Source organism: Dysidea avara, chromosome 3 (genome assembly GCF_963678975.1).
Source record: "Dysidea avara chromosome 3, odDysAvar1.4, whole genome shotgun sequence".
Taxonomy (NCBI): Eukaryota; Metazoa; Porifera; class Demospongiae; order Dictyoceratida; family Dysideidae; genus Dysidea; species Dysidea avara.
This window is the reverse complement of record NC_089274.1, coordinates 7,598,685-7,610,735: the sequence shown is the minus strand read 5'-3', so window position 1 is coordinate 7,610,735 and position 12,051 is coordinate 7,598,685. Positions and strand designations below refer to the sequence as shown.

General features: G+C 38.1%; 1 protein-coding gene across 1 annotated transcript; it reads left to right on the top strand.

Moving 5' to 3' along the window:
- Positions 1 to 603: 603 nt before the first annotated feature.
- LOC136251690 (heparan sulfate glucosamine 3-O-sulfotransferase 1-like) lies at positions 604 to 11,563 on the top strand. Its single transcript, XM_066044135.1, has 2 exons — positions 604 to 724; positions 10,337 to 11,563. The coding sequence occupies exon 2, from the start codon at positions 10,337 to 10,339 to the stop codon at positions 11,429 to 11,431; it is 1,095 nt and encodes a 364-aa protein (XP_065900207.1). The 5' UTR covers positions 604 to 724; the 3' UTR covers positions 11,432 to 11,563.
- The last annotated feature ends 488 nt before the right edge of the window (positions 11,564 to 12,051 follow it).

Sequence of the window (12,051 nt, the reverse complement as noted above, 5' to 3'; positions counted from 1 at the left end):
GGGTTTCATCTACCTTGTTGAGGATTCGCGTGACGTGCGAACGATACGCTCTACGAGAAGTCTGTAGGCGAGTCAGCTGCTCCATCGCTGGTGGTGCACTGAAAAAAATGCAACGGCAAACAACTGTTTATGTTCCGTTGGTGCTTGCCTCTCCCGGTACCGTTCAGAGTAGAATCTACAGCTTGCCACGGTACCACAGCGTTTACGCCTGGAGTTGCGAAGTTTCAGCGGCTACAAGGTGAAAATCCTGGTCACAGCACCAAAATATCGTGTTGGGGGTGATACGGTTCGCTCCTGGTAGCAACTGCTCGTGATTGATCGACCATGCACGCACGGATCCCACTACTAACATCCTAATTAAAGCCTTCAAACGCATGCAACAGTACACCTGATACAGCATTACATAATACATTACAAACAATAACAGTTAGTCAATTCTCGACAGGGGTAAGTGATTCCATTCAACTAAATTTATACGGATTAGTGTTTATAAATGGTATTGAGAAGTGTAAATGATGATAAGATCTAGTTGATTGCACAGATCTATAGGAAGTCGCAAAAGTGTTCATGTATGTTTTCACTGAAGCCACTTCTTGACGGAAATTCTGGTGTGTAGTTTCAGTTGCCAACGAAAATGATAGTGACACCTGTACTATGAAAGTGGATGGTAAAAATCTACGTATAGCTAAGAGGGAGTAAACTACTAAAAGGAATTGTATACAAGGTAACTACTACGATTGTGAATTAGGACTATATTGACATAGACTAGCTATAGAGATTGTAGCACTATAGTTACATTTACATCATATTACGCCCCTTTAAGTGATCAGAACACGCCACGACAACAAAAGCTCCGTAGGAAAGCTGTGCCACGCTAGCTTGCTTGATCTACTGTGTAGCTGCCATAACGAGTGGCTTGCGAGTGGCGAGATCGGGGTACTCTAATATAGCAGTCACAGCCACACGTAGCTGCTCTAACAAAAAAAAAAAGAAAGCGGGAAAATGCCTACAAACGGCTTAATTGTTTCGAAAATCTGAGCATAGGCGGCGGAAAAGTTCAGCCCCCCCCTCAAAATGATATCACGCCGAAATTATCCTTCTTGGAGTGGGGCTAAAAACCGTGATAAAGATCGAGATACTCTAATAGAGCAGTCACTCTAATAAAGCAGTTTCAGTATTAGGCCATTCCAAACAAATTCTCTGTTTCCCGTCCTGGACTCAAGCATATTTGCATGCGGGCGGGCGGTCCATTTCCATTACTTCATTATAAGAATGGCAGCTTTTCCCAATATTTGCCTGGCACAACCATATAAAAAGCTGCATAAAAGCATGCTTAAGCTTGTTTCTTCCTTTTTAATTGCAAAATAACACAAACGTGAAGTTTGTGCTGACTTGATAGCACTGCTGACACGTGAGCTTTACTAAGCCTGTCAGTATGCAAGAATAACCGGAAAATAATAGAAGAATACGGAATAATGGAATATTTAGAACTGACAGTAACCAGATGCGGGCGGTGGACGGGAAACAGAGAATTTATTTGGAGTGGCCTTAGAGCAGTGTGTAGCTATAGTGAGCTATAAGGATTTTTATATGGTTTATTAGCTATAAATGCGTAGCTGGTGAAGTGGGTAGCTAGCTGGCTGTGACCTTTTTTTTTTTTTGGTCTCACCTTACGAAGTCAGAGACAATGTAGTGCCTCAGTCCATTTCCGCCTCTGGTCAGCCCCCCCCCCCCCCCCCCCTCATATCAACTACTTCCTCCGCCACTGACTCTGAGTGAGATGCAACTAGTAAAATTGAGTGGTACATCTCACAGTTACTTTATTAATGGCAAACCCCTCTGTAGCACTACTGCTGAGAAAGATTTGGGAGTTATGGTTGACCAAAACCTCAAATTTCACCAACATGCTGCAGCTGTAGCTACTAAATAGTCTCGTCCTCGCAGACCCATTCTCCGTGGCACTTATCGATTAGAGATTATAAGCGCCTCCTCCGAAAGGGTCTGGTGAAATTTCCATACCATTTTTGTCCGAGAAATCGCCAACTCTGGCGAGTGATAATTGGTGTTTAATATTTACACATGATTTTTACAAAAGGTGATGATTAAACAGTATTTATCATTTTATGGCTGCGCAGTACAGACTTTATAAAAGCAAAGCTTAGCTACCTCAAATCGTCACCTCTTGTGTAGTTATGCACCAATGCCCGACTACCACTAATACGGGCTGAAGGTGGGGCAAGGTCGGGGATGGTGTGGGAATTGATGGCTAAATTTCCCCGACATAGTGACTATTTGTACACTGTAAAAATTTAGTAGTGAATTGCTCTGCCACAATACTCACTACTTTTTGCAGTGAACCTCACTACTTGGTGGTCAATGTAGTGACGTTCACTACAAAATTAGTAGTGAACGTCACTACACAAAAATAGTGAGTATTGTGGCAGACATTAGTAGTGACGTTCACTACATTTAGTAGTGACGTTCACTAGTTTGTTTTTACTGTGTAGCTATTCACTAAAGAAATTCACTCAGAGGTGCCAGCTAGCTATTACGTTCATACTAGAATCCACTCGAACTAACTCATCACTAGACCAACGCCAACGACCATACAAATCCCCTCCTAGCCCCAGTATTCCCGGGGTTTGCAGGTCGAGACTTGGTCGGGGTTTGCATTGCCAGTATTTCCCAGTCGTCCCCAGTAGGTGGGGAATTGTAATTTTCAGTTTTGCAAATCCCCACCTCAGCCCGTATTAGTGGTAGTCGGGGATTGCATTGATAGGTGCATTATTAAACACCAATTATCACTCACCAGAGTTGGCGATTTCTTGGACAAAAATGGCATGGGAATTTCACCAGACCCTTTCGGAGGGGGCGCTTATAATCTCTAATCGATAAGCGCCACCCCGGAGAATGGATCTGCGAGGACGAGACTAGCTACTAAAGCCAATTGTTTAGTAAGTGCTTTGAACACCTTGATGTTGACTCCTTACCAATTTTATATAAGACTCTTGTTTGTCCTCTTTAAAAATATGCAAATTCTGTTTGGGGGCCGCATTATATCACAGATCAGAAAATGTTAGAAAAAGTACAGAAGAGAGCCACCAGACTTGTACCTTCTTTGAGGGAATTGCCCTATGCTGAGCGCTTATCACACCTCAGATTACCATCCTTGCACTATAGAAGGAAGCAAGGAGACATGATTTTAGTGTATCAGATATTACATAGTCTACTTAATGTTGATGCTTCATTTTTCTTCTCCCCAACTACTTACACACCTACAAGAGGTCACAATTTCAAATTATATAAGGAGAGTTTTAACAAGTTTGCAAGGGCTTACACATTTTCGAACAGGGTAATTAATGAGTGGAATAGTTTACCTGATTACATTGTTAATGCTGATTCATTAACTTCATTCAAGAATCTCTTAGATAAACATTGGACTGATTATCATTATTTTTATAATGATTGATTTGCATGTATGTAATTAAGCAGGATTCACAGGCTGTGCCTTTTTCCTGAAATTAATACTACTAATATACGTATATATAAACTCAAAAGGCTTCCAGGGATAAAAAGTACTGAAACAAGAGATGATGGTAGCACTAAAGTACATTCAGCAAAAGCATTGCTATAAGTGGTAACACCTCAGACTTCTCTTAGAACAAATGCACCTTATACACCTAGCCGCCAGGGGTAGATCATGGAAAGGGGGGGGTCAAAATGAACTGAAGCACTACATTGTATAGCTGGTCAGCAGTTTGGTAACGGTGAGACTAAAAAAAAAAGGGTCACAGCCAGCTATAGTTCCCCACCTCATCAACTATGCATTTATCGCTGATAAAGTACATAAAACCCTTACATAGCTCACTACACACTGCTCTAATACTGTGACTACTTATCAGAGTGACAGCTCTATTAGAGTATCTTCATTTAAGCATACTAAAAATTTTTGGAGGAGCCTTCCTTTGACCTCCCTCCCCCACCCCTGTATCCACCCCTGATCATCACTAATCAACAGTTCTCTATCATCAGTACAGAAGCAGCTGGGTAGAGGTGAATATTATGAATTCTTGATGGTAGCTGCATGTGAAGGAAAATCCCCTGGCTAGTTACTTGGCATTGTAGCAGTAGTGAAACAAGATATGCTGGTAACTATAGAGGGAAATTCAGCTTGGCATTGTAGCAATTTGGGAAATCCCTTCTTGGCATTGTAGAAGTAATGACAAAGTATAGGGATTTCCCACACTTTTTGTTGATGGAATCTACTTCAATTTTAGATTAATATTTTTTTTTCATTGAATTAGTGATTGCTAGTGCCATTGATTGTATGCATAGTTCTGATTGGTGCTTCACAGATGTACCCATCCCATATCAGGGATGAGTATTCCAAAAATTGGATGTCCCAGCACTTGTGAAGGTTGTGCTTAAAAATTTAGTATTTTAAATGCCTTGGTGCATATGTTACCTAAATGGACATGGAGGATGTTAGACGGTGATAGTTGGAGTGGTAGTCAGCTCAAGCACTGTTTTCTTAGACAAGTGTTACATTGGCAGTGAGCCAGTCACTAGGGATTTGATCACAGGTAAGAGACTCCATGAGCAAACAAAACTGACATACATGATAGGAGCTCTTTCTCCACAGATCATAATAAATTTTGTGAAGCTGTTTCTATATATATATATGTAATAGTTATACCACGGGCACGAGTGCTTTACCTGATATATACACACATGCCCGAGGGCCGCAGGCCCGAGAGCATACAGGCAAAGAATGATTGCCCGTGGTATAACTAATATGGTCTACTTTAGCATGCAGACTTACCTAATTGGCAAAATCTTTAGTTGTTATGCCCTTCGAGGGAACCAAGTAAGCTGTGATTGTGGGATTGAATTTTGTTAAACAAGCTATGATTGTGGGATTCAATTTTAATGCATCAAACAGTAGTTTGATTTTACTTTGCTAAAATAGTAATTTTAAGAGACTAGTGTTTATTATGTTTCTTTAATTACTGCATTTACAAAAGTAAAATACAAACTACTGTTGATGTATTAAATTGAATCCCACAATCACAGATTTTTGGCAAAATTCAATCCCACAATCACAGCTTGCGTGATTCCCTATATAAGAGAAGAGGATAATAGTGTAACATCAAAAGAAATCTGATTATTTCTGGATATAATGTGCACTCCTATTAGGTGTGCAATGTCTCAAGTTAACGAGATATATACACTGGTGGCAGTGCGTATATCTTGTTAAGGCAGTGTGTAATGAGATATATGCACTGCCTTAACAAGATATGTACCACTTTCACACCTCAGATCAAAGGCTCAGACTGTTGTATATAAATGATATACCACAGCAAACTGTAGTATATAACTGATATACCACACTTTGTGGTGTCCCACAGCATTCCATGTGCAGGTCTCAACAGTCAACAAACTCTCAACATTTACATTCCATAAAGTCCAGTAAACAACATTATGCAACTTGTTCAACCCAGGAGGTGATACTTATAAGAGGCCTGTTTCTATGGCAATTATAGTTGTATTAGACTTTGAAATATTTTGATTGATTATTAAGCAATAATTGTACATTTAAACTTTGTATATAATCACATAGATATAATCATATAGAGAGTCTCTCACTGTCTCTATAACGTCCTTTATGGGTCAAACAGCTGATCAACTGATATGTCTTTTAAAAGCTCATCAATGTCATCTGTACTGTCTTGATATGAACCAGAAAAAGATATTGGACAGCTTGAAAAGTTGCAACTGTTAAAGATAAATGTTGGAGCAGGGGGTGGCAAGTGTTGCTTTGTAACAAACTGATCTTGGCTAATCAATGAACTTCTATGACTTACAGCTGTGGTAGAAGAACCATATGCCACCAATTCTGTGCCACTACCATTTTCACTAAATGACTGGTCATCTGTAAATCATCGCTGTGGCAGTCAAATTGAAACCTCTTGCCTGGTTGGTCCTTGGGGTGATCCAAGGCAGCGAGTGCGTATCGGGGTGTATCACGCGCTTGGACTTCCTGGGCTTGCTGCTTAGCAGCCTTTGTACATTCTCCAACAGTGTTCACAGCACTAGTTGTAGCACTTGCCTTTCGCTTCAACATCAGGCGCAGTAATCAGGCGGTATGACTCACGATTCATGTCGCACAAATCGTCTTTAGCATTGTCTTTAGCCAGCAGAGAAACGCTTGGTGGTGAAAAGTCGCGGCAGTTAACACAGGGACACCAGCCAGGCACTTGTAAACAATAATGGCTTGCTAGTTCATCTTCAGGTAACAATCCAACGTTGTCTTTAACAATCAATGTTTTATTTACGACTGTATTACTACCGGGAGCAGTAGACATGACAATGAAAGTAGTACATAACAGTTATAACCCGGATACTCGGGATATGACAAAAATATATGCACTCGCGCCCTGCGGGCGCTCGTGCATATATTTTTGTCATATCCCTCGTAACCGTGTTATAACTATAACACTGGACTGGTATGCACTGGTAGCAGTGCGTATATCTCGTTAACATTTTTAGTCAGTGCAATATGTGATATATATGCACTGGCTTTCCTTTGATTTGAGGTGTGAAAGTGGTACATATATAATTATGTAATGTGGCAGTTGTTTAAAAGTGGAGCTTAGCGTGATATTACAGTCCATTAAGAGATATGGGATATTATATTAAGAGATATTAAAGTGGAGCTTTCCCTGATATTACAGTCCATTAAGTGCCTCAAATAGTTTTGTGGTGTCTAAATACATTCATTCAAGGAAAGTGTTGATATGGAAAATCAACCCCTTGGTATGGTTTCCGGGCATGAAAAAAAAGACAAACGTATAATTGAAGATAAAAGGAATGACAAAGCACAAAAGGCAGACATTCATCAAAACTACAAAAGGAGCATCCCACCGGTGAGTTCGTAGCTGTGGTGTAAAATGGTGGCCACACGCTGCTTCGTTTGACCTCCAGCTTTGCAACTGTAGTCAGGCAGGCTGGCAGAAAAATTTTGAGTTATGATGATTTTTAAAATTCAATATCCATTGTGTAAGTGTTTTCTTGTTTTTAATGCTGTAGTTGATGCTGAACAGAGTAAGAAGACTACTGCAAAGGAGATTTTCTCCATGTATATTTCCATGATAATAATGTTATATCAAACAGTATGGTTGTACTGTTTAGTAGGGTTCCCCTCTAAAGGGGAGACGCGCTGCTAAAAAGCTGTGTCTAAAAACCATAGTATTGTTGCGGTGCAGATCTCAAAAAGAGTATAATGCACAGGAAGTACAATTACTACAATTCAATTACAAAACAGAAGAAAGAATCTTACTTATATAATTATATTAATACTTTACACCGATAAATTATTAAACAGTTGCTAGTCTAGCTAGGCTGTGCTTGAATTGGTCAATCTCTGTTAGATCAATCATGTGTTGGGGTAAGTAATTCCAAATCTTGATTGCAGAGGAAAGAAAATTTATATGAGTCAATTCTGATCGTCGGGGTTAGAAATCTTTTGGTGTGGCCTCTGGTATGATGGATGATAGGGTTAGGAATAAGAAACTTATATATCAGCATAAATATCATCCAGGTGAGATATAATTTTAAATAACATTGTAGCTTTCTTAGGGTGGACCAATTAAGGTTAGATAGCATTTCAGTGACACTGCCACATCATTATTTACAAACTTCACTGCTTGTTATTGAACATTTCCAATGGCATCAATGTATCTTTGTGTGCGGCAGAGTCGTATCCAGGCCTTAGTTCCCAGATGTGGCAGTGAGTTATGAGGGCTGGGGTCTGGAACTCGCAGCTGCTGGCAAATTTTGATCATCAAAAAATGCTTTAAAATTATTTCAATTTTGTTCCCTTAAGTCCTTAGTTTATGGCTAGTTTCCAAATACGCACACATCCAATTGAAATGAAAAAGTCAAGAATTAGCTAAATTATTATTCTTTAAATTTTGAGGGATTAATTTACTACCCATTTTCCGTTATAAATTATTCTATTAGAGTAGTTTTCACTGTTCTATTAGAATACCTCTGACTGCTCTATTAGAGTACCTCAATCTTTACAGAGGTCATTATTCATTGCATAAACTTGTTCCACTTTGAAGGATCAATGTAAGTTACCTATTACATTGTTGTAGCTATATTAATATAGTCTATTCACTCTACTGCCCTGCCCTGTTTCCATTTACTCTGTGTTGTTTCACTTTGTGCTGCCAAAGTTGAAATTATATAACCTTGTGTTCTTGCTGCAAGCCCAAAAGTACAAATACGCATATATCCAAATTCTCCAATTGAAGTGGCTTATAGGAAATGGCTTATAGGCTTATAGACTTAAAAATCAGTTTTTTATAGAAACTTATTAATTTATAGACTTAAAAATCGATTTATAGAAAAATTGAAATTTATATGATTCTAAATTTGGGTTGCCAATTTGGACCTATAGCTATTGCCAATAATGGGAAAAAAACTAATAACTGTGAAGTTATTTCAAAAGTTACTACAACTCTTGCAAGTTAAAAAATTACCAAATTTCAGGAGTTTCCAGAACCCCGGCCAGGAAGCCCCCCATAAATATGCCCTTGTGGGGTGACCAGACCTTTGTCTGTACTTTGGATAGACATAAAGTTATGATGAAAAAAGAACATATTACAGACATAATGGGAATGCAAATTTAAGGCAATATAGTGAAGTAGTGAAAAGACTGCTGCCGTTAGGTAATGTCAAACGTTATCAGCCATCTATTACTACAAGATTTAGCATCAGAAAACCAGGAAATATTGGTGTTCTGGCAATTTCAGTATTTTATAATATTGCATTTAAAATACAAATGTTTTAGAAAATGCAATATTATAAAATACTGAAATTGCCAGGTGAAAACACCAATATTTTTCTGGTTTTCTGATGCTAAATCTTATAGTAATAGATGGCTGATTACTTTTGACGTTACCTAACAGCAGCAGTCTTTTCACTGCTGCACTATGTTGCCTTAAATTTTTGCATTCCCATATGTCTGTATATAATACATTCTTTATTCTTTTTTTTATCATAACCTTATGTCCATCTAAACTTGGTAATGCTGTGGCTGCATATTCTAAAAATAGGTTTAACAAGAGCTTTGTAACAGTCGCTTTTGATTTGGAGGGGACACTCACTCAAGTTATGTTGCATTATTGGCCTTTTAAGCAATTTGTTTGATGTGCTCTGACCAGGATAAGCTTTTATCGATAGTCACACTTAAAATATGTGCAAGTGGCATCCTTTATTGCTTTACTTTGCAGGGATATTATAATTGGGATTTTTTTGTTAGTAATTCTTAGAAATTCATATTTTGTAAGTTGATCGACATTTTCTAATCAGCGGCCCACTGTTCCAGAGTGTTAAGGTCATATTGTCCAGGTATGTTCAGTACCAGGTTTTAATAAACCTAATTTTTGCCAATAGTGGCAAAAAGTGTTTTTTATTTAATTTTGTTTGCCGAGATGAGATCTTTCCAAGTTTTCTTAAACCTATTATTAATAATATTTCACTCCTTTTCCCAAGTTGGGATCAAATATGTTGCCAAATGTGGAAAAATTGGGCTTATTAACTTATAGACTTGAAAATCAGATTATAGAAACTTTTCTCCAAATTGTTAATATTGGAAATTTGTATGATTCCTGCTATTATATAGGTTGGAAATTTGGATCTAGCTATTGCCAATAATGGAAAAAAAACTAATTATTAACTGTAAAGTTATTGCTGAATTTAGCTACAACCCTTGCAAGTTCCAAATTTGACAACTTACAAACCCCTACTTTGCCATTTTTGGTAACCATGCAATGGCTAATTCAATATCAATTGAGGTTTTGGAGGGGAAATATCAATCACAGATAAAAGTAGCAAAGCAAGAAGACATTGCTGAGGTGCTAGCCAATGTAAACAGCAATTCTTATTTTGAATTAAGAGAACTTTTTGAAAGAATATTTAAACAAAAGGTAGAGTGGGATTTGTGGCTTACATTACCACCCCAGCAATCCCTTATTGTTTTTTTTAGCAATGCCCCTATTTCACAACTTTACGATGTCATTAAATATCAATATTTAAAACTAAGCTTGTAGCTAACTTAAGCAGCTTTTGTTTGGTATTCAATAAACATTATGCTAATCCATCAAAATCAGTAGTGGATGTGATTTATATCAAGTGAAAAAATTTATTCTGATCTAACAGAATGAGTTGGTCGAACATGTGAAGGTTACATTGAAGCAGTTTACTGTATGTACAGAGACAATACATTGTTTACAAGATATCTATTATGGTTTTTGCTTCTACTATATAGATGAGGATACCTAAAACACTACAACAAAGAAATGTCCAACTGCTGATCATTGCTGTTTTCATCATCACAATGATACTCGCCTCCAATAAACAGCATATCTATGTCTACACAGTAGTTTCATCAATGCAGCCAGTCCCAAGGCTTACTCGTATTGGCAGTGAGTTAGATTTCAATTACAGCAGTTGTCCTCCATCATCAGTGATGTTGAACTCTACACAGTTGAACGCTCCTCCATTACATGACAATTGTCCTCACGTGTTTATCATAGGAGCTCGTAAAGGAGGGACCACAGCAATGTATCAGTACTTATCCCAACACCCTGATTTTGGTGGAATACGGTTGAATAATGGAGCTGCATCTGGAGAAACATTTTACTTCAACAACCACTACTATAGGATATCTTGGAAAGATTATGTGTCAGAATTTCCTACTGATAAATTGAGTGGTGAATCAACAGTAGGCTACTTACTGTACTGTCCTGTACCATTAAGATTATACAGTAATTGTGGCAGGACAACTAAGGTGGTTGTGTTACTTAGGGATCCTCTAGAGAGGTTCCAGTCTAGCTTCAGGTTGAGTGTGCGGTCACCAAGTCATAAAAACTATAATAATCAATCACATATTTCAGATGAAGTAGATAAACAAATTGAAAGGTTTTACTTGAAAGTAGCTGCTTCAAGAGGCATGGATTACCTTAGCAACCATCCTAATGAGATAGCTTGTTTACGTCATAACCCTTCAGATAGAAATATGGTCTATGCTGGTTTATATTATGTACACCTTCACCATTGGTTGTGTAACTTTCCAGCTGAAAACATAATCATCTTAAACACAGAACAGTTCCGTGAAAACTCAGTGAAGAGTTTGGCTGAAGTGATGGAATTTGTTGGTCTGCGACCTCTTGATGATCACAAGATGCAACAAGTGACATCAGTTCTACACAACTATGGAGGGAGACTGGAGGATGAGCCGTCATTCAGAAAGTTGACTGTATCTGACAGGAAGAAATTAATACCTATTTATGAGCCATTCAATAAGAAGTTATTTCAGTTACTGAAGTGGAATAATGTGAAATGGAATAAAATACCGGAGTAGCAGCCATTTCATCCAAATATCAGAATGACTATGTACCTATATCAGTGCATGCAATTCATTGTAGAAATATTATAGAAGTATTAAAGTGTAATATAGCTGTAGCCTTTTAAATGGCAAAACAATACTTATTTTAAAAATGCTGGGGTAGCAGTAGATTTTATTCAGGGATGGCAGCAATCAGCCAATGGATGGCTGTTTTACATGCAACATATGTAGCTATTTCCAGTTTAATGGCTGGGTGGCTGGAGCAATGGGAGTGAAATTCTTGCTCAAGGAAGCAGTTTCAAGTGCTTTTGGAATTAAGAGAGGAAGAATGAATTTTTTGCCACTAGCTATACAGCAAGCATTGTGCAATAAAAGTGGGTATCAAAAAAATTTTTACATGAAAATAAAGCGAACTACAGTCGCAATCTGGACCATTAAAATATTCAAAGTCTCTCAGTGGCTGGGCACAGGCTGCATCCCCCAGACCCGGTAACAGAATTATACTGCTGGAAATTCCCTTTGGGCTATGCCCCTGCATTGTAAAAAAATTACTTAGCAGTTACTAATTTCTGCAACAATAACTACTCAGTAGTGACATTCACTACATTTGTATAGTGATTTTCCCCATACTTTCT